Source organism: Martes martes, assembly GCF_963455335.1.
Source record: "Martes martes genome assembly, chromosome: 5".
Lineage (NCBI taxonomy): Eukaryota > Metazoa > Chordata > Mammalia > Carnivora > Mustelidae > Martes > Martes martes.
The window spans coordinates 55,439,105-55,466,742 of NC_137892.1; the positions used below are offsets into that span (position 1 = coordinate 55,439,105).

Consider the following 27,638-nt stretch of genomic DNA (forward strand, 5'->3'; position numbering starts at 1 on the left):
AGTGCACCTGGAACACCTCCCAGGATAAATTACATTAGCCCACAAAAAAACTTAAGACATTCAAAAAGACTGAAATCATATCATGCACCTTTTCTGCCCACAACAGTATGAAACTAGAAATCAGTCCTGAGAAAACGTCTGGGAAGAACACAAATACATGGAGACTAAACAACATGCTACTAAACAGTGAATGGGTCAACCAAGATTCAAAGAGGAAATAAAAAAATACATGAGACAAATGAAAATGAAAACAGTCCAAATCTTTGGGATGAAGCAAAAGATGCTCTAGAGGGAAGTTTAGAGCAATACTGGCCTACCTCAAGAAATAAGAAAAATCTCAAATAACCACCAAATCTTAACACCCAAAGGAGCTAGAACAGAAGAATAAACAAAGCCCAAAGCCAGTAGAAAGAAATAGTAAGATTAAGTAAGCAGAAGTAAATGCAACAGAAACTTTAAAAAAAAAAAAAAAATAGAAAAGATCAATGAAACCAGGAACTGGTTCTTAGATTCGTAAAGAAAAAACAAACACAGGACTCAAATAAATACACTCGGAAATGAAGGACAAGAAGTAACAACCAACATCACAGAAATACAAAAGATTTTAAGAGAATACTATGAAAAATTGTATGGCAACAAATTGGACAACCCCAAAGAAATGGATGAACTCCTAGAAACATGCAACCTTCCAAAACTGAATCAGGAAGAAACAGAAAACTTGAATAGACTGATTATTAGAAATGACATTGAAGGGTGCCTGGGTGGCTCAGTTGGTTAAGCAACCGCCTTCAACTCAGGTCATGATCCTGAAGTCCTGGGATCGAGTCCCACATTGGGATCCCAGCTCCATGGGGAGTCTGCCTCTCCCTCTGACCTCCCCTCTCATGCTCTCTTACTCTGTCTCTCTCTCAAATAAAAAAAATTAGAAAAAAAAAAAAAAAAAGAAATGATACTGAATCAGTAAGCAACAAACTCCCAACAAACAAAAGTTCAGGACCAGATGGCTTCACAGGTGAATTCTGTCTACTAAACATTTTTTTTAAGATTTTATTTATTTATTTGAGAGAGAGAGAGAGAGAACGCGTACGTACTGGGTGGGGATGGCGGGGGGGGGCGGTGTGGACAGAAACACTCCCCTCAGCAGGGAGTATGATGTAGGGCCTGATGCCAGGACCCTAGGATCATGACCTGAGCTGAAGGCAGACACTTAACTGACTGAGCCACCCAAGTGCCCCTGTCTACCAAACATTTAAAGAAAATGTTAATACCTATTCTTCTCAAACTATTCCAAAAAACTAAAGAGGAAGGAAAACTTCCAAATTCACTCTTTAAGACCAGGATTACCTTGGTAAGAAAACCAGACAAAAACACTACAAAAAACCCCCCAAAACTACAGGCCAATATCCCTCATAAAGACAGATGTAAAAATCCTCAACAAAACACTAGCACACTGGGGCCCCTGGGTGGCTCAGAGGGTTAAAGCCCCTGCCTTCGGCTCAGGTCATGATCCCAAGGTCCTGGGATCAAGCCCCGCATCAGGCTCTCTCCTTGGCGGGGAGCCTGCTTCCTCCTCTCTCTCTCTCTGTCTGCCTCTCTGCCTACTTGTGATCTCTCTCTGTTGAAAAAATAAATAAAATCTTTAGAAAAAACTAGCAAACCAAATTCAACAATACATCAAAAAATCATTCACCCTAAGTTGGATTTATTTCAGGGATGCCAGTATGGTTCAATACTTGCAAATCAATCAACATGATACATCAGAGTAATAAGAGAAACAATAAAAACCATACGGTCATCTTAATAAATGCAGAAAAAGCATTTCACAAACTACAACATCCATTCATGATAAAAACGCTCAACAAAGTAGGTTTAGGAGGAGACGCATCTCAACATAATAAAGGCCATACATGGGAAACCCTCGGCTAATATCATACTCAATAGCGATAAACTAAAAGCTTTTCCCTTAAGATCACTAACAACACAAGGATGTCTACTCTTACCACTTTTATTCAACAGAGTACCGGATGTCCTAACTATAGCAATCAGACAAGAAAAATAAATAAAAGGCATCCAAATTGGTAAAGAAGAAGTAAAACTCACTATATTTGCAGATGGCATGCTACTATATGAAAAACCCTAAAGACTCCACCAAAAAAACTACAGAACTGACAAATGAATTCAATAAAGTCACAGAATACAATATCAATATAGAGAAATCAACTGCATGTCCATACACCAATAAAAAGTAGGATAAAGAAAAATTAAGAAAATGATCCCATTTACAACTGTACCAAAATTAATAAAATACCTATGAATAAACTTAACCAAAGAGGTAAAAGACCTGTATTCCAAAATGCATTAAAAAACAATGAAAGAAACTGAAGATGAGACAAACAAACTGAAAGATATTCCATATTCATGGATTGGAAGAGCAAATGTTAAAATGTCCATACTACCCAAAGTAATCTACAGATTCAAAGCAACCCATAACAAAAATACTATTAGCATTTTTCACAGAGCTAGAACAATGCTAGAGTTTTTATGGAACCACGTAACACCTGAATAGCCAAAGTGTTTCTTCAAACACACGGTGTATACCAGTGACACAAAGGGGAGTATCTGCTCTTATGAAGTCCCTACTCCAATAAGAAAAAGGGGCACACATACGTATAACCACAAAATCAATGTCAAAAATATAATAAAGCGCACTGATATGCACAGAGGGCTTTTTTTGAATAAAAGAGAAGGGTACCAGTTCTGTGGAACACGTGAGGGAAAAGATAAAGGAATACTTTTTGGAAAGTGCTAAATGAGTTAGGTCATTAAGAACAGAAATTAACCAAAGATAATGCAGGATGAATTCTGGCCTAGAAAGTAGTTTGGGCAAAGGCAAAAAACAGTATTACGCATTTGAAGTATTACTGGCGTTTGACCTACATTTTTTTTTTCCTTTTAAAATAAATCTGTGGTATTATTTTAAGTAGGGAAAAATACAGATTTTCAGAGTATCTTATAAATCTGGAGGCTTTCACAACACTGGACCCCCATTTTTGCATACATCAATTACAGCAGTCCCCTCACAGCAGGCAAACACTTTCTCATTTTTGGCGTCCTACTCTCTAATACAAAGAGAGAATATTAGTTGCCATTTATCCCAACACTTTGCACTGTTGTTTGTACTATAGGAAAATAGCTCCATGTACCTTAATCTCCCTCAAAGAGGTAAAATTAGGAGATCAAGATTACTGTAATTTGAGAGAAACAGCATTTACACCTGACCCACTTCATTTGCTTACATTATTGGTATACCTCCTCCACACATTCATCAGAATTCGTAATCTAAAGCAGGAAGACCTCACACTACTAAAATCAACAAGATACAGTCTCACTCATAGAGACTATTTTACAGTTAAACAGCTACACAAAACAGTAAGGAAAATGGACTCAGAAAACATCTCGTATGTTCCACCTAAGGAAGGGTGGGCAACTAAAGGAGGTTTACTGCAAGCAGAGTATCCAGCTTAATGTTTTTGTGTTCTAATGGTTAGAAAACAAAGTAAGCAACCACTTGAGAGGAAAGCCTTAAATTCCATTCGTAAATTCTGACAGGAAGGGAAGAAAAAATGTTCCTGTGAAAAGAGATTAGAAGATGAACAGTTCCTATTAAAATCATATGACTGAAAATAGACTTGGGATTGAGAGTTAACATCTTCAGAAGAAAATTCACATACAAATAAATGAGGGGGGGGTGCCAAGGTGGCCCAGATGGTTAAGTGTCTGCCTTTGGCTCAGGTCATGATCTCAGGATCCTGGGATCAAGCCCCGCATCAGGCTCCCTGCTCAGCAGAGAGTCTGCTTCTCCCTTTCTCTCTCTCTCTGCCTCTCCCCACTGCTCTCGTTCTCTCTCTCTCTCTCAAATGAATAAATTTTAAATAAGCAAATGAGGGATGAACAGGACAATAGAAAAGATCTGTAAGGACCTTTTTCCTTACAATCTGTAAGGACAAAATTAGAGTAAATTTCCCATAGGAAATTATTGTTAACAGCTAGTAACTTGTGAAATATGAGAAGATTTTGTGGCAAATAATACGTATGTAATACCTGGTCTTTGAATTAGCCCTTAGAAGATACTTAAAATCAGCCTGAAAAGATTATGAAAAGAAAGGCCTTCAGAATCTTATAAATATGGTAAAGAACCCTGATATTGGGGGCGCCTGGGTGGTTCAGTTGGTTAAGCGTCTTCCTTCGACTTGTGTCATGATCCCAGTGTTCTGGGATGGAGCCCCACATCAGGCTCCCTGCTCAGCAGGGAGTCTGCTTCTCCCTTTCCCTGCCGCTCCTCCTGCTTATGCTCTATTTCTGTCAAATGAATACATAAAATCTTAAAAAAAAAAAAAAAAAGAACGCTGATGTTGGAGAAAAGCTCTCTTTCTCATACACAGACACACAACAAACCAAAAAAACTGAAATATAAAATATGTAAAAGATGTGGTTACAAAAACAAAAAATGCATTATCAGTAAGAAAGTAAAAAAAAAAATATGAGGAATCGTGACATTCATACTATTATTAATGTTTATAGAAAAGCCTTTAGCGACAGAAGAGTTACATACAGGTATAAAAGACACCATCATTATTAAAAAATAAGACTATCAGTAGATCCTAAAGAAAATATTAACATATCAGTTCCTGAACCAAATAAAAACAATTTTTAAGACAGCTCCAAAAGTAGCAGTTTTAAAATAAATTTTGGCCTAAGTTTTCCAATTTGTAGGTTTTTGACATATTTTCTTTTTTCTTTTAGTAATTAACACAAACTCACATTTTGCCTTCATGTGGATCTTCTTCCCGGCCCTAAAGGATAAGACATTAAGATAGTATTTATATAATTTTAACTATTAATCTATTTTTATTAAAATTAATAAAAATCATATCTTCAAACACACCTCTACCCTGTCCCTCAAATTTACTTTTGCATATATAAGAAAAAACCAATCAGTTCAAGAAAAGTCTTTCTAAAACTCTCTCCCTTATTGTTATTACTCTTCTCCTCGTGTTGTGGTTACTGGAATTCAGGCCTTTTTCCTCCCTTTTCTCAAACTATTACCACTGCCCAAAGAGTTTAATTACTTCTGTGCCCTATCCAACCCCATTATCTCACCACTCCAATCTGGACTTACCAGTTTCAACTGCAACTTTCCCCTGCACTAAGAAACACCAAACCAAACAAAAAGTAACAAAATTTAAAAACCAGACCTTTAATACCTCTCTGCTCCCTACAAACTCCTCTTTGAAAACCAAAATCCTTTATCATATCACTCAAGTCTACATTTCCTATCTCCTAGTACCAATTCTCTTTAGGTATCTATACAATGGACCCACATAAATACCCATTTGCTTATCTGTATTCTCAACACCACTGGCTTGTTCTTTTTAACTTACAATGTCCTTTCCACTCACTGCTTCCTACCTGTTTGTTAACCTAAACTACCCAGACAGTATCTTCTTCAAATACTAGTTCTCAGTAAAATACGGAGTCCCTAAAACATAAACTTCTACTTTGAATAGAAAGACATCATTCTTTTATCATCTTTTGAACTTTACCTTACTCTATTTGGCACGCCTATTATTTAAGATACAGTAGTGTTATTCATTCCTTAATAATGGCTGTAAGCACCTTAAGATCTTAACTCTTCTTTGTTAATACCCAACCACCACCATAACCACTAGCACAATACTGGGCAAATAATTCTCACTGAATACTTATTGACCTGTACTCCTAGTACCCAGCAAAACTAGGTACCTGACACCAGGTTTTCACTGAATAATAAAGAAAAATGGTCTATCTATACAGGCATTCACCTCTCTCAATTTGTCCTTACCCATCAAATACCTAAGTGAACTAAAACACCCACTGAATGTCTATTATAAAACAAAGCAGTATGCTTCAAAAACACACACGCGCGCGTGCGCGCGCGCACACACACACACACACACACACACACACACAAAATGCATAATCATTACCCAAAAGGAGCTTATCTCTACAGAATAGGTTGACACCATAAATTAATTTTATACAGTGTAATAAAATAAAGATTAACAAGGTGCTATGGAAACAGAAGAGGAAATAATTTAGCCTAAGAAAGGCATAAATCCTCTGTGAAAACTAGGAAGCCTCTGAGATAAAAAGATGAATCAAATTTTACGTGGTAGTAGTCTAGCAGGGCAGGAGTGTCAGGAAAAGTGCAGGCATAAAGAAATTCATTCAACAAATACTTGCTGAATGCATACTAATGCCAGACACACTATTCTATACTATGGGGATACACCACTGAATCAGAGACAAAAATCCTCACAAAGCTTACATTCTAGATTTAAAGCATAAAAGTAGACATGTACTTGAAGAACAGTAATTAGAATCTCAGAGTGGGAAAATCCTTAAATCCAACCACCAACCTAATGTCTGAAATCTAGACAATCTGCAAATGGCTTTTCAAGCTATAAGGAATCACTAGGCTCCAATGAAGACCATTATGAAAACTTATTTTAAGTATTAGAGTAAAAATTGTTCATTAATTCTAACTTGGAATTATCTACTATTAATTCAATGTATGACTATATTCCTTTTTAGCAGTCACATCACATTGTTCATTCATACTTACTTGTTAATTTGTTCTTTTTTTTTTTCCTTTTATTTATGTTATGTATCCTTATGTTAAACTGGGCTTTTTTTCCCCCTGTACTCATTGGATAACTTTCACTTATTCTTCTTAAGGTTTATCTTATTAAATTTGATCCAGAATCCCAAGAGCTGGAGAAAGTTAAACTATACTCTAAATTCTTTAAATAATCAGAAAAATAGGCATAGGGGTATTACAGCAGGAGAAAAAAAATCCAACATAAAAAAGTTTTTACTAAGAAATTTTGTAGTAAAACCAACACAGTAAGATTCTTCTGTTTGAACACTTCTGGCCTACATTGAAAAAAATCTCTCTCCCTACTGTAAATTATCAAATACTAACCTAGGAATTAGGAGTTCCAATCCCGGTTCTTCCACTAAGTAACTATTTGTATGCAATGTATCATACCATTTCCTCAACTGCCCTCCACTTTTCCTGTTATGTTTTACTTCTACATATCAAGATCTATTAATCAAGAGAATTAATAACAAAGAAAAATGTTCTCCACTGCAATCTTCCCAGAAAATAATCAAAACACAAGTTTCAGAATATTATCAAGTTCACGACATAATTTAAAAACAGTAACTCTGAGGGTTGTGAAAGATAAAAGGAAACCATTCCATCACACTAAACAAATCCAAATCCAAAAAGGATGCACTCCAAAATTGTAATATGTTTGGTAAGATTCAGTGATACTTTAAAAAAAACAAAAAAAAGATTCAGTGATACTGGTATGTCTGAAATGCAAATGCTACTTGAAAGCGGAACTGCTATCAAAAAAACACAACAATTATCGACACTGTGTGACAAGACTACTGATGCTGTATTATGTGGCGACAATAAAAATGGGAATACTGGAAATGTAGAAACGTGGTAAAAACTAAGTTTTGCTAAGGTTACCAGAAAATTATACATATATTTGGGAGATAAAGATTCTGAAAGCAAACATGTGCAACCCTATTTGATTCAGATTCCATGATCATTTTTTCATAGCCTCATTTATGAGGAAAACCACTAAGAAGACAAAAGGAGATACAAATAGGCACAAATGGTAATTTTTTTAAATTCTTAGAAACTCATAAAAACTTCCTGAAAAGAAAAAACTTTCAGAAAATTAACAGTTAAAGATTCAAACATGCCGGCTTAGTTATCCTCTTTACAAATAAATAACCTTTACTACAGTAAATACATTTTAATGAAAAATTCTTTGTTCTAGGGAATTGACATTTTTAATTTTAAAAAGTTTCATTACTAATTTCTCCTAATTATGGATAAGTTCCAAAAATGTACGGAGTATTTAAAATTGAGAGTGATAGGAGAAGAACAAAACTTACCACCTCTTCCACTAGGTCTTCAACAATAAGACCCTGTTCATCTGTTCGTAGATTTGTAACCCACATCCATCCATCTTCTAATTCATTATGAACAATAAACATATCTCCTTTTAGGAAACTGAAAATAGCAATTATGAAGTTATCAAAATTGAATTAAAATTTTAAACAGGGAAATTTGATTAATCATGTGCCATAGTACAGAGATAATATGATATTGGGAATGCAAGAAATTAAAGTCAAATACCCTGGATTTTGTCCTGTTTTTTGGCATCACCCAAATATAAAGCTCTGAAGACACTTAACAATATGAATCTTATTCCCTCATGTTGTAAAATGGATTTAATAATGGTATCTGCACTATCTACATTATTGGATTACTCTTAAATTCAAATTAAAATTTGTGTAAACAGTAATTATATATGTATTATAGGCTTTAGGCTATAACTCCAAGAAAACTGAATTTAAAAATTTAAGCTTCCACGTAATTGCTCTTTCAGATGTAGGTTAGATATAAAATCATAATATAATTCGCTCATTACATATACATAAGATACAGCTACTTTAGAAAAACTTTAAGTAAGCACAATTAGACTTTTCAGCAGATGTTTATGAGAATTAACATTTTTCTCATAAAAATCATTAATGTTTATTTAATTCACTTAACACATCCATGATACAACAAAGCAAGCACTCTTTCTCTGAAAGTGGTATCAAAGGATAGGAGAATGCATGCATGCTGTTTTTGGTTAACAATTTCTGAGTAGAGAAATGCATACACAAACTAGTTTCTTTTCCTTGGAACCTATACGTTTTCAACCTCCACAAAATTGCAGGAGGAGTAAGTTTTATACTGATACCATTTTTCAACATCAGTAATTTGCTGAATGCTTCATTTTAGGCCTGAATGAATGCCTCCCAGCATTCAAAGTTTCAAGATTGACTGGCTGCTGCTATTAACCCTCTATCTATATTCATATCGCATATTTTTTAAACAAGTTTCCTCAGTCTAAATTTCACAAACCAAAGTTCCATTAAGTAATCTCTTCTCATACTTCTGAAAATTGTTTTCCACCAGAATATCTCAAGCTTCATTGTTTCCTGGACAGGTTCAAGACTAAAAACTTATACACAACACTTCAGATGATCTCTATTTGGATGAGCACGTAATACTGCATTCTATCTTGGTTCTACAACCCTTGTTAACAGTGACCAATATTTCATTAGCTGACTGGCAGGAGACATTACTACTTAACCAAATAAACTACTCCTTTCTAGAACCACTCTCCTAAATAACTACATTAAAAAAAAATTATGAAAAAAAATAAAAAAATAATTATGAGTAAAGGAAGAGTATATATGGACAAAAATATAGAAATGAGAAGTGATAAGCTTCATTTCTTGATCAAAAACAGTCATAAGAGAATTTTTTTAAATTTGACTTATGTTGTTGCTAGAACACTAAATATGTGATGCAAAACAAAAAAAAAATATATAAAGGTTATAACAATATAATCGTAAGATTCTTTATTTTACATTTTTCCCCCAAAAAAAGTTAAAATGCCTTATTAAAATCTCATTAATCTTCAGATGTTTTTACCTAAAACAAAACAAAACAAAACAAAAACTTCACAGATACGTACAAATTTTTAAGGACTCATACATTCACACATATTTATATGATCAAATTAAAACTTATATATTCCTATACTTGTTTAAATCTTCATCTTCCTAAACCAGTAGTAGTCAGTTCTGAAGGTCTCTCAGGACTCCTTTATATACTTAAAAATTGATACCCTAAGAAACCTTTATTTATATGAGTTATATCTATTAATATTTATCAAATTGGAATTTAAAATATTTAAATGTTTTTAAAAATAATATACCCCATCACACAGTAACATAAAGAATATAAAAAATTACTATTTTTTACAAGTTTTGTGAGAATATTGTTTTACATTTTTGCAAATCTCAACATCTGGCTTAATTGTAAACTGCCAGATTCTTTTCTTTCTACATTCAATCTGTTGTTTCAGGGTTTTTTTTTGTTTGAAGTATATGAAGAAAAATCTGGCTTCACAAAAATTTGTAGCTGTGAAAGGAATGAGTATTTTAATAGCCTATCAGATAATTATAGATATGCTATGAAAAACTCAACAATTGGTACTTGAAGGTTAGTTGTATTAAGGAATTGAAAACTGCATCAATGAGCTTTCTGTACCCCATTTCAGTAATATCTATTTGTCCATCTTGCACTTTGAATGGACCTTTACCCAGGCATAATTCTTTAACAGCATGCATCGATCATTTAGAAGATACTGGTTCACTGAGCTATGGAGATCACCCAGATATAAGTACATTTTACACAATCAAAATGTCACATTCTTTAATATCACCACCAATCTCATCAGAAAAATCAGGGACTATGTGGGAAGCTGTGAAACTCCTGACAGCAGTTTCCAAAATTTTCATTTTTGCTTGCAAGCTCAAATTTTGTCACTGGCAACAAATACTGCCACCCACTTACTTCCCCTGAAGTAACAGACTCATTCTTTTTTTTTTTAAAAAAAAAAGGTCAAATACTCTGGTCTGAATAACCATTGTTGGATAGTTTGCCTGTGAGTCTTAAGCACAAATGGTATACACAAAAGCAGAAGCTAGCTCAGCTCTCAACTCACTGCTCTCCTCAAGACAAGGACCTGTGGTGTGCTCAGCCAAGACGTTTTGTGTGTATTTCCCATTTCATCACACAGAATATTAAAAAGAGGCACCAGTTTTCTTCATCTCCCAGAAGATTAAAAAGATACTCACCACACAGGATACTAAAATGATTGAGATTTAGAAAAATACCTTTTACGGTCTCATCAAGAAATTTGAGGGGAAACTTTTGTACTGTTTACTTCCAAGTGTGTGGCATGAAGAACAGTACACTTTGCTACCACTGCCTTGATTTGTGCTAAGACACTAATACTTTCACTGTTGTTGCTTTTGTACCATCAGTGTAAATGTCACAGTGAAAAGGGCAAATTTTATCTTAGTCTTATCAAGAAAACAGCTCTGCTCTCTTGAATTCTCTAAATGGATCTCAAGGATCCCCAAGGTTGCATGGATCACACTTTGAGCACTGCTGTCCTAGAGGATACACTGGGAATTTACAAGTTATTCAAAATTCCTGAATTGGTAGTTCACCACTGTTGTTCTTTATTGTATACAATTCATACAATTCATTCCTTCCCTTTCTTTCACTGGCTTTTCCTGCTTAGATCACAAATAAAGGTATGCCAATAAAAACTAAATGAGAAGCTGTTATTTTGTGGACAATCATATAAAAATAGAATCCTTACTCTGAGATTCCAGATATTGAATCTTTATTTTTTAAAATACCACATTTCCAGAAACTGCAGTACCTCCTAAAGTTACTGTTTTTAAATGCTGCTGTTGATTTCAGTGAGAAGCTGTATACCAGAATCAGTAAACATTTTACCAGTAATAAACAAATTTTCTATTGCAAAGTAGCTTATAGAAAGATACTGATAATTTGCTAATAATCAAACATCAGATTATACGACAATAATAAAAATAAGTCGGGGCGCCTGGGTGGCTCAGTGGGTTAAAGCCTCTGCCTTCGGCTCAGGTCATGATCCCAGGGTCCTGCGATGGAACCCCGCATCGGGCTCTCTGCTTGGCAGGGAGCCTGCTTCCCCCTCTCTCTCTGCCTGCCTCTCTCTGCCTACTTGTGATCTCTGTCTCTCAAATAAATAAATAAAATCTTTAAAATAATAATACTAAGAATGTTATATATAAATCAAATTATATAAAAATAATTTTTAAATAATCATGTTCTGTAGCTCTATGCCACACTTAAACCATTCACTCATCGTGTAAAATAGAAGTTTAGTCATCATTTACGTACAAATTACAGCTGAGACATAAATGCCATGGAGTAATATAAATTAGAGTACAGAATATAACAATTATCCTTACGTTGTCAAAGACAGTCTAATAAAATCTGAATTTATTTCACCTGTCATCTTCACTGTGACCACTCTGATCCAAATCCATATTCTGAACAAACAAGCCAAACACAGGAGTACAGGAATGATGAACTCAATACTCAAGGTACTTGCTAGCCTGCTACATGCTATTTCCTCAAAGTCCAAGACCTTCCCAGCCCAAGAGTAGTTAAGTTCCTCAAAGTCCAAGACCTTCCCAGCCCAAGAGTAGTTAAGTTTTCAAAGTCTGTCAAATGCCTATTTCAAATGCCTATAAATGAGAATACAATCTAAAATACCTTATTTCATCAGTGTCTGGAACCTTTGTGTAAGGTAGAATGGCTCGAACACGCCTTCTATCTTCTACTGGCTAGGAATAAGAAAAAAAAGATTTAAAAAAGATAAATAACCGTTTTATGTAAAAGTCAAATTAGGTATAACCACATAAAGTTTAAAACAACAAAAATCCACATTATGAACACAGGATCATTCAAATTGTTTTTAGTAAGGTTATAAATACTCAAAGCCTAGAAATACTTGTCTTATTTCTGGGTTTTTTTTTAATAGAAATTCTTTTAACTGTATAACCAATGATTTTATCAAGTAATATGAGTAGCCATTTAATTTTAAATGAACTACATGGAGCATATATTATAACTTTTCTCTGATGATTTAAAAGGCGTTTCACTATCTTGCAGCAACTGTAGGATTAGCACTATGTTATCAGTCATGACTGCTCATTGACTTAAAAATATTTGTTAAGCTATCACCATACAGTATTAGTTAAAAAAAAAAATCTAGCAACTTAAATACAAACTTACTGAAAAAAAATTTTTTTAAAAAGGATATCAGTTTTGCTGACAGTACAACCAGAATTAAAATTTAAAACAACACATATTTCTTAAATTTTAATAAATACCATAAGAAACTGAACAAGAGCTAACCTCATTAGTAAAGTGAAATTATATATAAAGTTTTGAAAAACACTGTATTTAAGTTTTACTTGCCTCTGGTGGTGCAACTGGATAAAGCAATTTTTCTCCTTTAAGCAAACAGGAAACATGACTGTAATAACCTATTAAGTCTGACAGTGAAGAAAAACGTCTTCCACCAATGTAGTAATCTCCACACATAGCAATAATCCTATTTGTACAGGAAAAAAATACAGTATAACAAAAACCTTTAGAGCCAATTTTAAAGACCAATTTCTAAAGAAATTATACACCCCTAATTGTCATACTCTTCCTTAAACTATATCCTTATATTAAAATACCACTTACTAATATCTGCCAATGCAAATTTACCTAAGGTTACTTCTTCTAAAAATACATATGCATACATGTGATAGATACGAAATACATATCTGACTTGCAAACCCCATTACATAATTCAGTGCAATATTTATAAATCTACCTTCAGATACCTCTGCTCACTTTTCATATTTAAGACTAAACAGCAAATTTAGTAAGTTTCTCTGGCTAAAAGTAGCTTATAGATCTCAAAATATTTAGAGTATGATAATAATTTCACATTCTATGTGCGATATAAAGTACTCTCACAACTTATCTTAAAATCTGAAAGTCAAGGGCATATAAACATTTATCAGTTACCATGACAGGCAATATGTGATTTTTTTTTTCAATGTCTCCCATAAAAATGAAATAGAAGACAATAATATAGGTATGTATATTTATGCAGACTTTGGCATCTGTACTTGAAAATCTACATACCTTTGACATGAATGTTTGCAAAGAATTTCAGAAGAGTGAAGCAAAATGAATTAGAGGGCACACATCTTGACTCTGTTTCCTATATTTTGTCACTCTGTAGTCTAAAAATACACATTTCCTTTATTTCTGCTTTACCACTCAAAGTTTCTTCGTAATTCTTTATACTTTAAAAGTGGTAATTATATTTGAGATCAGCACAGTAGTGCCCAATAATATTGTTTTTAAACAAAAAAGCAATCATTCAATAATATCTACTCTATAATCTTCTGATTAAATCACATAACTGAAAACAAATCACTTTCCCCATCATTTAAATATCAATGAAACATTCATCTTTATTAAAGCAGGTGTATTTAAGAACACTACAGCAAAGTCACTATATTATTTAGCCTCATATTAGAAATAAAGACTTACCTAAAATGGTTGACAACATTTGTCTGGCTAAGAAATGAAAGTACAAAGGACCCTGGCCTCCGATCACTCTCTCTTATAAGGTAACTGCCAGACTTCCCTGCCTGCCTTAGGCGTTCTTCGGCTATAGTTCTATCAAGTTTTCCATGATACCACCTAAGGGAAAAAAGAGTTGTGATTAAAATACAAACAGCAACTATAAAATTAATAGTGGTAGTTGAAAAACTTACTACTAGAGGTTTCAAATACCTAAGTATAACTTAAACATTTACCTTTTACTCTTGGTAGATTATCCCAATTTTAACTCAATTGTTTTTAACTTCCCAGTCTCTCAAAAAAAAAAAATTCATTTACTCAGTTTTTAATTTTTTCTATAAACTCAGGGCTAATCATCTCACATATGAACCTCTTCCATTTCTGTCCATCTTCTACCTCCAGGATTGTCTACCTGGGTCAAGATATAAGCATTTATTACAATCGAATCTTTATTTAGAAAAGTAAGAATATGATGGACAAATGGAAACAATTACTACCTCTCTCTATGCTAAAGATCCTAAGTGTATCACTTGACATAACAAGCAAGGTACATGATACCTGTAAGAAAATAAAACTTTATTCCATTTCAGTATCTGTGCCCTAGAACAGGAAAACAGAATGACACTTTCAAAAGAGTAGTGTTCTAATTTCCTATTTCAACGTGAAGCTGATTATTCCCTTTGGTCTTAAGATTATTTACTCCATAACCATATATTTGATCTTAATTCTTCAAATTTATTTAACAAACATGTGGGAAATAAGTAATATCTTTGTCCCTTTAACTTTCTTACTCTCACTTTAAATATGTTCTACCTACCACACTACCAGATAATCTGCTTAAATGACTGGTTATAATTCTAGCATCACCCATGCTCCCAATTTATGCCTATAAAAGACTCATGGATTAATATAAACAGAAGCATAATTAGAAACATACTGGAACTTTCACATGGCCTACCACATTACTATGGTAATAGTTCTACAAAGTAATTGTTAGGAAATATTTTTACACCTTCAATATGTTAGTCATCCCAACTCATCCTTGGTATTTGTAGTCTTTCTTGAAATACTCACAGAAAAACAATAAAACATTCATATTGCATTGATATATTAATATCTAGCCATAAGTCAATAGTCAAAACTATTACAGTCTTGTGACTATTTTTATAAATCTATTTTTTTAAGCTTGCTGTAAGGAAAGCTAACTATTCTTGACTCATTAGTTTATTTTTAAAAAAAAGATAAGTTATCAAAAGAATTTTCACTTATTTGAAGTCTATGCATAAGACTAAAATGAAATAATGAAAAACTTAATCACAAAGCTTCATCTTAATTTAATAGGAAAAACATAATTATAAACTGTTAGTATTAGAGGAAGAAGGCGAAGAACAATCAACACTGCATTCTTCTAAAATTCTAATTTCAGTTCAAACATTATATTTAAGACTACTGACAAGTAAATTTAACCTTCAAGAACTGTTTTTTCTTAAATGTGAAAGTAAAAGTTTAGACTTATGATGATTAAAAGTTCTTTGATGAGGTAAAATTGAAGCATATATGATCAGGACAAAGTTTACTTAGAGGGGCGCCGAGGTGGCTCAGTAGGTTAAGTGTCTCTCTTCAGCTCAGGTCATGATCTCAGGGTCCTGGTATGGAGCCCTATATTGTGTTCCCTGCTCAGTGCAGAATCTGCTTCTCTCTTTCCCTCTGCCCATCTCCCCCGGCTCATGTTCATTCTCTCAAATAAGTAAAATCTTTAAAAAATAAAAAAATAGAGATTTAAAAAGTCACCATTAAAAAAAATTATTTAGAAATTTACTTAGTTGTGAAAATACATGGGACATGTCCTTAGGATACAAAACTGGTACATTATATACCTAAAGCAATGAAGCTAAGCCACAGAGCAGATTTACACAGTGAAGAGACAAAAATTAAAAACAATTATAAGCAAAACTCCTATTTTTATGTACTTTCTATTCTGCTAAATTTCTGCTGTTTTACCCAAATGTCAAGATTTAAAAATTTCATTTAATCTCCATCTTGTGAACCCACCATGAGATGATATAAAAGGCCATGAGGTGTTACACAATTACTCACTTATAATAAATACTTGACTAAAAACTTTTACTGATGTATGAAAGATGTATTTGTGATTTTTTAGTTTTTAGCTCTGTACTTTCTGTAAGATTCTGGCTTTAACACAGGTATTCAGTTTAAGACAGACTTTATTTTTTTTTTTTTAAGATTTTATTTATTTATTTGACAGAGAGAGACACAGCAAGAGAGGGAACACAAGAGTGAGAGAGGGAGAAGCAGGCTTCCCACTCAGCAGGGAGCCTGATGAGATTCGGGGCTTGATCCCAGGACTCTGGAATCATGACTGGAGCTGAAGGCAGATGCTTGAGGACAGCCACACAGGCGCCCCTAAGACAGATTTTAAACAAACTTTGTTTCTTGAATACAAGTAATTCCCTTTATGTCAAAAGCTCATTAAGCTTTAAACACATGATGCAAACATGTCAATTCATCATTTTTTATTTTTATTTTTTAATTATTTAAGTTAAAAAAAAAAAAAAAAAACAGAATCAGACCTGTAAATACAGAGAACCAAGACTGCCAAAGGGGTGAAGCAGGTCAGGGATAGGAGTGAAGGGGAGTGGGAGATACAAGCTTCCAGTTATGAAATGAGTAAGTCATGGGAACAAAAGGCACAGCATAATTAATACAATGATATTATACTAGAAATCTATGGTGACAGATGGTAGATACACTTGTGGTGAATACAGCATACTGCATAAATCTGTCAAATCACCGTGCTATATACCTAAAACTAATGTAACACTGTATGTCAACTACAGTAAAAAAAAAAAAAAAAGTCAATTATTTATTATGATTATAAATTGACTTTAAGTTATCCAGTAAGGCTGGAAGAGCACAGACATAGTTGAGTCAGATCCTCTAAATGTTAGAATTCCACTGTTAAAAGTCACTGGCTGTTCTACCAAAAACAAAACAAAACAAACAAACAAAAAAACTGAATTGTCTTAATCAAAACTCAGACTTTCCTGAATTATCTTTACTGTTAATTTGAAATTAAGGTGAATCATACTAACAAGAATATTTTTAATGTATCTGTACAGCTATTTTAAATGTATTATTAAAGCATGAAAAGCACTTCAAGTAAGATGTTACAATATTCAATTCTTTACCCCATTTAAAAACTTGGAAATCAAAAATATCAGCAACATGCTGGGCAAAATAATAATTTTATTATAAATGCACACAGCATCATTATATATAGCCAGAATGAGTATTTTATAAGTAGATCACAATTCCAATGTGATATGATTTGGTTAAAGTACTTCACAGATTTATAGAACCCACACCCTACATCCACTGAGCACCAGTCCTTGGGTCTTTAAAACAATGTGCCTCAACCCTTTTTTAACACATGCACTTTTTGATAAACCTAAAATTTCATCTACAAGGAAATTCAGAATACTTAAGCTGCCAATTTGTCACTGAGAATCATTACAGATTCTATTTAACCCCAGGGGCCAAACAAACAAAAAAAACTACTACTTTAACTTTCTGAAATTTGTAATAAACTTCATTTTATATTAAAAAAATAATGTGGAATATGGCTTCTCAAAACATACCCTCATACCAAAGATGTGAACTCCCCTAGAGTAGATGTGCCCCTAGAGGATATCAGTTTAAGATTCATTGAACAAAAATGCTACACTTTGTACACATAGTACAGTAGCAACAGAACAAGGAAATGAAAAAAATCTAATCATGCCCACTATTTCTTGACAATCTTTACAATCAAAGTCTTATTATATCTCGTTAAGAGTAGTTTTGCTGGTGACAGTTTTCAACTAAGTTAAAAAACAACAACAACAAGAAATGCAACTGAATCTAGAATACCTCTAAGGAACACAGAATAACTGGTATTGTATTGGGGTATGAGGATATTCTGAGTGCAACATGAGACTACCGAATATCTATGGTCAGCATTACCTAAAGTAAATTAGTTACTCTGCTTATTACATTTACAGCAATTTTAACTTCTTAGGATGTACCTGGCACATAGTAATATTAATCTTAAAAGCATTTGTTGAATGAAGGAAGAAGTGTCAAATCATAAAGTATAATGCTGGAAAAAACTTTAGAAGTCTAGTTTAAACTCCCTACCAATGTAAAAAAAAAAAATTCTTCTTCAATGTCAGTATTAAGTTCTGATCTTTGAGGACTGCTAGCCAGGTCTATAAGATATATGAAAATAACTGAGATTGACAGAGCTCAAAGAAGGATGGCTACACTCACAACTCCCAAACATCTTCAGAAGAGGCTAAACCAACTGGTAAGATGAAGACTTAACAAGAAACCTCCACAACTCTGGTCAAGCCTCTACATTTTGTTACCTTACCATCATCACTTACGAAATATGGAAAACAATCTCCATCTCAACCTCAGAATGAATTACCTATTGTCCTAAACTCCTTCAAAGAAAAATATAAAAATGAAAAACTACTACTACTACATAAAAACTATTACCTATTGTCCTAAACTCCTTCAAAGAAAAATATAAAAATGAAAAACTACTATAATTGCATAATGATTAAGTAAAGACTCTGGCGGCACCCGGCTTCTGTTTGAATTGTAGCTCTGCCACCTCGCTATACAAGTGGGGGTAATGACTTAATTTCTGAGCCTCAGTTTTCTCCTCTATTAAAGGCATATAATGACAGTATCTACCTCATAGAAGCTGGCTTGATATTATTATTAGATTAAATAATACATATAAAATTATATACACATATGAAAGACTACAGGACAAATTAATACAATTTCATCAATGAAAATCCCAAATTTTATGACTGTGGCCTAATGGATGATTAATTTGTAGATCACCTAAGCTCCAATTATCTTTCATTTCCCAGTCTTGTTTCACCCTCCAGCAAACTTTGGAAAGACAACCCTAGAAACCAATCTTTGTATCTGTGAAATCCTTGTTTTTGTTTTTTTAAGATTTTATTTATTTCTTCGACAGACACACAAAAAGAGATAACATAGTAGGCAGACAGAGAGAGGGTGGGGGAAGCAGGGTCTCTGCTGAGCAGAGAGCCCTATGCAGAGCTCGATCCCAGGAACCCTGAGATCATGACCTGAGCCGAAGGCATAGGCTCAACCCGTTGAGCCACCAGGTGCCCCGAAATCCTTGTTTTTAAGAGAAAATTTCTTTTCCCAAAATTCTTTTGAACATTACAGATCATACATATTAAGTGGGACTGGCGATGCCATTGTATTCACACACTAGAAATTCTTCCATTTCTCCTGGCAACTGCAGAAGAAAACTCTCCCAGAGCCCCATTCTTTCTCCAGTGGATATATTCTTTGGAGGAATGACAAGAAAGTATGCATTTGAGATACTGTGACTTAAATGTTGCAAATATAGCACTTTAATAATTAAGTATCTAATGTTCTCCTATTTAAAAGTAAAGTACCCCTGTCTTTTTCTTTTAAGGAGGTAGGAAAAAGAAAATAGGAAATTTAGTAAGTATAATGTATTTTTCTCAGCTAGCCTCGTAATTTTTACCCCAGTTTTTTTTTTTAATTTTTCCCCCAGTTTTCATTTAAATTCCAGTTACTTACATACAGTGTAATCTTAGTTTCAGGTATACAATATCGTGATTCAGTACTTCATACGTCACCTGGTGCTCATCACTAGGGAACTCCTTAATCCCCATCACCTATTTCACCCATCCCACTCATCCCCTGGCCCACCTTACCTCTGGCAATCATCAGTTTGTTCTCCATAGCTAACATTCTGTTTCTCAGTTTTCCTCGCTTTCCCCCCAACAATGTTCTTTGTTTTGTTTCTTAAAGTTGAGAAAACTTACAGGCAGATACAGAGTCCCTTGATTTCAATAGAAACTAAACAATCAGTTTATCTAAGATATCATACCATCCAAGATGATGTTATATATTTAAAAAGTCAACAATAAAAGAGACAAGTTGGACAAGTTGCAGAAATCATTTTACTTTTAAACTTGAAATAACATGAATTGTTTATATTTATAACCTCATATTATATATTGGTAAAAGACTTTTGAGGGGCCTTATAGAGGCTTTTGTGCTCTTTAGTTTGTCTCTCCTGACAGGAAAAATAATACAGAAATGTACATAATGAGAAAACCAGCTGGCGGTGAATACAGACAGACACTTCATTCAAACTATACAATTACTTAAAACTAACCTGACATTCCTAAATGGAAACTGTCTACTACAGTAGAAAACAATTAAAAGTGTCACCATCAACATACTTCCTTTTAAAAAGGAAACTAAATTGAAGTTCCCAGTTCACTTTTACTTTCCACTATGCTCTTCCTCTTAATTAAGTCACTGACAGGCACCAGAGTTCTTACGGAGAAATGTATATGCAGATATCCATTTGCCAAGAAATCTCTTCTGTCACCTAAATCACCTGGGATTCTGTGTCTGACCATACTACAAACTCTGAAAGTGTTTTTGTAATTCTCAAAGATGCTAATCAGATTTTCTTATACATGTTTGTCCTTTCTGAAATTGAACTGGTTATTTCAAGGTGGTATGACAGACGCAAAAGATTTGCTAAAACTAGCATACATCCCTCAAAGCCCCCATATTTCCTTTCAACAGAGTTCTTACAGTCACCCAGTCTGCGCTGATGATTAAGAAAAGTGAATGCAGAGAGATTAAAATTTGGTCACTAGTAAATTCATTCGAACAACCACTAGACTAATAAGCACAACAGGTTTAATATACCCCTATAAGACTCCTCAAGTGTCCTCTACCCTAGACCAACTAAACCACTTAAACCTGAGGAAAATCTGCTTATGTAAATGGTAGGTATATGTAATGCTTATGTGTATGTGTTAGGTATCTTGAGTATATTCATGTGTTCAGGAAAATATCGTGTGTGTTTAGTTATATATCTCAGATCAAAGTAACTCAAACCAAGAGTAGAAATTCTATTTCCTTTTGTTCCAAGTGCATATTTACAGAGTCCAAAAGAGGTTTTAACCCTGAGAGTATTTCTTAAGAAAAGCACTGCTATGTGACCTACCCACCAAAAATTCAGTCTGCTGAAAGACTAATACAGGAAAGATGGGAACCAGCACAACGCTTACATAGGCAAAAGTTTATATTAAAAGGCACTCGACTAAGATAGCCTCATTCTTACTACCCTTAACTCCCTTTACCCTAGATAACAGATAGGGAAGAGTAGAAAAAGCCACACCCTCTCCAAAAATGTTATGCACTAAAAACATGTTCAAAAATTTTTTTAAAAAGGGGCAGAAGGAAAAATGAGGAAAAGAAAGGAGGAAGAAAAGAAAAAGAAAAAGCATAATACCTACTAGCAGGAGGCTAACAAATTCCTACCTCCATGGTCAATCACTTTTGTGTAATTTCATTCCTCAAAAACTCCCAATTCTTATGGTTGAGTTTTTCTTAGAATCTCAACAATTACAATGTCATAACAGTAACTGAGCTCATGAAAAACAACAGGAGGAAATGACTTGTGGCCATCCTGCTGCAACATAGTTGTAAACCACCTTGAAGCAATCCTTTATGTAAAAAAGAAACACTGTTTAATTTCACAATGCTCATTCTAAAACTTTGGAGGTAATGGTCAGTCAGTGGCTACCTACTGCACCTAAAACATTTCTTAACCTGTATTTTAAGACAGATGTTTAAAACACTGAATCTGTAGGTTAAAAGCACACTTTAGTCTAAAATTACCTTTTATTTAGCTATCTCCAACAAACAATGGCCAAGCATAGTGCTATAGGATAGAAAACAAGTTAACACCAATGAACACCATAGTGACATAGAAATGTATGATCTAGTAGAGAATACAGACAAAACAGACAATTGCAATCTAGTCCAGTAAGTACCAGAATGTGGGGGCATAAAGAAAAACATCAGTCTTAGGATTTCAGAATAAACTTCCTTAAAAAAAAAAGTGATGGCTAAATGGAAACTTCAAGATGAGTAGCAACTGATTCACAGAAAGAAAGGGACTGAGAAAGTGCGAAAGATGTCATCAGGCAAAGGAAAAAGTACAGGCAAAAAAAGTTTACATACAGATATAAAAACATGAGAATACTTTCAACTTTGAAAATACCCTTATACATCAACTTCTTAGCAGAAAAGAAGTAAAGAATATATGGTTTCAAATTAGACTAGAAACTTACAACCTTACTTGATGAACTTCTTTCACTTCCTCAGAAATATATCTCACAGAACATTTTAAAAGTTCAAGATATCCTAAATTCTATTCTCTAATCTGGTCCCAGCCATAACCCCGTGGCCAGCCGGGGGGGGTTATACCATAGCTCAAAATTCTCCACAATGTGCCCATTTATTCCCCTATAAGCTCTTATATCCAGACTAATTACATTTATTCATTCAACAAGTATTAATTTTTAAGTACCTACTATGTTTTAGGCACTCCCCTCTGCACTTTCTCAAAGTGTTTTTCTAATATGACTTTAAAAAAAAAAAAAGTGGAAAGATAATGCAATTTAGCCAAATATCATCCTAAAATTAAAGCAGTTCCTGTGAGGTTTTTTTTTTCCCCTCAGAATTTTCTATTCCCTATTTATTCTTACTCATGGAAATATCAGTACTTTAGTATCAGCTCAAACTGTAACTTCTATGAGAATGATTCCCCAAATTCTTTTTGCTAAACCGGACTTTCCTCCTAAGCATCAGGCCTAAATTAACAAGTACCTGCTTAGACTCTTCAGACTCGCAACTCTGATTCCTTACTATCTCTCTAGCCATAGACTAACTTGTATGCTACATCTCCAACATCACTGGAGTTGCAATATACAAGTTATTCTCCAGTTGTTCATTCCCTCTTCAATTACTCTAGTTCAAGCCCTCTTTCCTTCTCACACTTCCCACAACTATGGAAAGATTCATTTTCCCAACAGGCTCTCCCTAAACCACAGGCTCAAGCATTTCCCTCTAACAACTTAAAAGTCTACAAATGGCTGTTACCAAATGAGGTATGAACTATTCAACCTGCCATTCAAAGGCTACCACAAAAGGCTCCAGTCTCTCTTTGACGGGGTGGTGGGGGGGTGATGATAACAGAATTTAGAGAAGAAAAAGACAAAAAGGAAAAAGGTTTAAGTTTTGAAGTAGGTTTGTCATTATCAAACTTAACATTTATCTACTGCTTATCTACAAATGAGAATAAGCTATCCATCGACTTTAAAAATTTTTTTCTACAACTATATTTTACATTGCTTCAAGTGCATTATGAAACAAAAAGGTCCTCAGTAGCATGACCATAATCACTGTCTAAAGAAAGAATTGTTTTCCAGGTACCATGGCCAGAACAATGATACCTTAGAAGCATTTGTTAAAGGCAGAAGAGCCAAGGCACAAGCTAATAGTTATTCCTTATATTGGCTTAACTTTATACCCTTCTAGCTTGTCTCTTCAAATAAATAGATCTGGTCTCGAGGCATTCTACCACAAAGAAATAAAACATTAATGGCTCCCTGAAATCTATCCACAAAAACATCGGTTTAAAATTTATTACTTTGGGGATGCCTGGGTGGATCGTTTGGTTGAGCATCTGTCTGCCTTTGGCTCAGGTCATGATCCCAGAACAGGTCATGATCCCAGGGTCCTGAGATTGAGTCGCTCACTGAGCTCCTTGCTCGGCGGGGAGCCTGCTTCTCCCTCTCCCTCTGCACTCTTGCCTGCTTGTTTGCACTCTGTCTCTCGCTCTCTGACAAATAAAGATCTTCAAAAGAAATAAATTTAAAAAAATAAATAAAATTTATTACTTTGATAGACTTGAACACCCACTATCCCAATTTTTGCTAAATTTTAATGAATTACAAATAAATTGTCTAAAAACCCACAGAAATTTTTGATTAAAATTCTGAAAGTTCATTAACAGAAAAGATCAACCTACATATATTGATTTATTAAAATTAGGAGGGTTTTTAACCTAGGGTGTATTCTATTTAATATCAACATTGTTTCTTAAGCAAAACAAATAACCATAACTGCTAGGAAGTATTTAATCTGCTTCATTACTAATATATAAAAACTATGGAAAACAAGAATGTTATTCTCAGGTTGCTTGTTTTAAAAAAAAAAAAAAGGATTTTATTTATTTGAAAAAGAAAGAGAGAATGAGAGAAAGAGCATGAGTGGGGTGAAGGGCAGAGGGAGAAGCAGACTCCCTGCTGAGGAGGGGGTCTGATGCAGGGTTCCATCAAGACCTGAGCAGAAAGCAAACCCTTAACTGAGTGAGCCACCCAGGCACCCCTCAAGTTGCTTTTTATTTACTAGTACATAAAATACAAAAAATGTCAGGAGCAATTGTTCAATCCTCTCCTATATGAAGCATCTTAACATGAGATATTAAACAGTACTCTATACAGCTGGCCCCCAAGCAATGCAGGGGTTAGAGGAGAACCAACTGCACACAGTGGAAAATCTGCATTAACTTTGGATTCCCTCAATACTTAACTACTAATAGTCTATTTTTAACTGGAAACCCTACTGATAACATAAACAGCCAATTAAAAAATACGGTGTATGTTTATGTATTCTACATTATATTCTTACAATAAAAAAATGTTATTAAGAAAATCATGGGGGGGGGTGCGCCTGGGTGGCTCAGTGGGTTAAAGCCTCTGCCTTCGGCTCAGGTCATGATCCCAGGGTCCTGGGACAGAGCCCCGCATCAGGCTCTCTGCTTAGCGGGGAGCCTGCTTCCTCCTCTCTCTCTGCCTGCCTCTCTGCCTACTTGTGATTTCTGTCTGTCGAATAAATAAAATCTTAAAAACAAACAAACAAAGAAAATCATAGGGAAGGGGCGCCTGGGTGGCTCAGTGGGTTAAGCCTCTGCCTATGGCTCAGGTCATGATCTCAGGGTCCTGGGATTGAGTCCCGAGTCCGGCTCTCTGCTCGGCAGGGAGCCTGCTTCTTCCTCTCTCTCTCTCTCTCTCTCTCTGCCTGCCTCTCTGCCTATTCATAGTATCTCTGTCAAATAAATAAATAAAATCTTAAAAAAAAAAAAAGAAAATCATAGGGAAGAGAAAAGACATTTATAGTACTGTACTGTATTTACTGAAAAGAATCCACATGTTAGTGGAGCTCAACCCTATGTTGTTCAAGGGTCAAGATATACTTACTCCAGACTGAGATGTCCTCTGAAAACCCCAGAAGAAAGCATACTCCTTTTAAAACACTAAATTTCTAAAAGGAAGCTTTTGCTTATTGGCCATTAGTAAGAGCTGCAACATAATTCTGTACTTATTTATGAACATGGTGTTCCCTCTCCTCGATACTCCAACCACCCTTACTCTGAATTCCCATAATGTCTGCAATCCATACAACTTGCTGAAACTCCAAGATGCGGATTTGGGAGTTGCCTGTTCAGCAGCCATTCCACTCAAGGAAAACACTCACACGCCCTCTCTGGGAGGTCTTTCATCCCCAATTTCAACAACACGGTTTCTGAGGAAGCTTTTGTTTTCTCTGAAGAACTTGGCCTAGTCAAAATTCATCATTCCAAGGTGAGTACCTGAACCAAGCAGAATCATACTGTCTTTTCAAATACTTTGTTCAATCGCTTCTCGGCCTTTTGGCTAAGATCAAGTGTAGTATCAAATACTTTGTTCACCATAGAATTATAGGAGTCTTTCTCTGATAGCATCACACTTTAGGATACGCGGTCAAAAAGAAAAAAAAAAAGGGAGGGTTTTGTGTGTTCACTAAATTTCCCATCACTTGGAAGAGCCAGTCTATGATAAGAAAGAATGACGCTGACAGGGGCAAACAAATACAGAGGTAGAAATGCAGAGTAATGGGGTATCTAGATGGCTCAGTCAGTTAAGTGTCCTACTCTTGATTTTTGGCTCAGGTCATATCTCAAGGTTGTGAAATGGAACCCCACATTAGGCTCTACGTTGGGCATGGAGGATGCATAAGATTTTCTCTTTCTCCTCCTCTCTTGAAAAAGAGAAGAAAAGAAAGGAAAAAAGAAAAGAGGGGGGAAAAAAAAAAAGACTAGACTCATGATTGCATTCAAGTGCCTGATTCCAGTTGTGAGATCCCACTAACAATCCTACCCTTCCCTTTGTTTAGTTGTTCATCTCATCCTTTTATTACCTCTAGGCCAGATTTTTGGTCTCTAGGTCCTTTCACATGTTTAAAAAACTACAGGATCCAACAGAAATTTGTTTATGTGGGTTATAAATACCAATATCAGCAGTATTAGAAATAAAACTGGGGGGCGCTTGGATGGCTCAGTGGGTTAAAGTCTCTGCCTTCAGCTCAGGTCATGATCTCAGGGTCCTGGGACTGAGCCCCACATTGGGCTCTCTGCTCAGCAGGGAGCCTGCTTCCCCCCACCACCACCCTCTCTCTGCCTACTTGTGATCTCTGTCAAACAAATAAATAAAATCTTTAAAAAAAGAAGAAGAAAACTGAGAACATTATTTGGATACTCATCTGTTTCTGAATTTAAGTAGTTGCTGCTATGTTTTCATTCATGGTATAAGCAGACTGTTACTTAATGCAGTTACTTCAAAGTTAGATGAATATAGTATCTAACCATACCTTTAAATGTTCCATACTCTGCAGCATTAAAATCCACTGCTCCATCATTTACTCATGCATATTTTGTAGCATCATGCAATAGTCATTTGGCAACACTGGTTGATGGGGCTATGACAATCTTTGAAGATTTAACATTTTATAATATCAAAACATCATAAAGCACACCAGGGGGTTGTCCAAACTATATACATCTGGCCCTTGCCTGGCTCCTAGGAGATAACCTCTAAGCCTCTGAAATACCATGCCCCAAAAAAGAGTGTCTTCGTTTACTAAGAACCTTGGGCCACACCAGATTATTTATAATAACAAAGTGATTTATGGTGGGGACCCTAGAATCAAACTGATGGAGTAACTAAGGTCAGCCACAGGGGGCTCCAGACCTACAGGACCAACCCTTAATAAAAATTCTGGACACCAAGACTCAGATGAACTTTCTTGATTGGCAATACTTCACCAGTGTTATCACACACTGCTGTTTGGAGAATTAAGCACCATCTGTATGACTCCAGTGGGAGAGGAAACTAGAAGACAGCATCTTGAGTTGGCTGTATGCACTTTCTTCCTTTGCTGATTTTAACCCACATCCTTTTGTGTAATAAATGGTTACTGTGAGTGTAACAGCTTTGCTGAGTTCTGTTAGTCCTAGAAAATCATTGAACCTGAGGGGGGTTTTCAGGACCTAAAACAACAACCATCAATCCCATCAGAAAAGTCATTAAATATTTGAGAAGTTCTCAAATTCAAAGATATAAGGTTCTGAAAATTCTAATTTTTACTTAAAGCTCAAATTTTCCTTGAAAGCACCAAATAC

General features: G+C 34.8%; 1 protein-coding gene across 2 annotated transcripts in view; it reads right to left on the reverse strand.

Annotated features, from left to right (window-relative positions):
• RASA1 (RAS p21 protein activator 1) overlaps nt 1-27,638 on the reverse strand; it is a 112,126-nt gene that overhangs the window by 44,365 nt on the left and 40,123 nt on the right. For both annotated transcript variants that reach the window (XM_080803955.1, XM_080803956.1), the window contains exons 2-6: nt 14,150-14,302; nt 13,013-13,148; nt 12,305-12,375; nt 8,017-8,134; nt 4,822-4,853 (exon numbers count right to left, since the gene is read on the reverse strand). In XM_080803955.1, the coding sequence (XP_080660081.1) occupies nt 4,822-4,853; nt 8,017-8,134; nt 12,305-12,375; nt 13,013-13,148; nt 14,150-14,302 (510 nt within the window). The remainder of the gene's footprint in view (nt 1-4,821; nt 4,854-8,016; nt 8,135-12,304; nt 12,376-13,012; nt 13,149-14,149; nt 14,303-27,638) is intronic.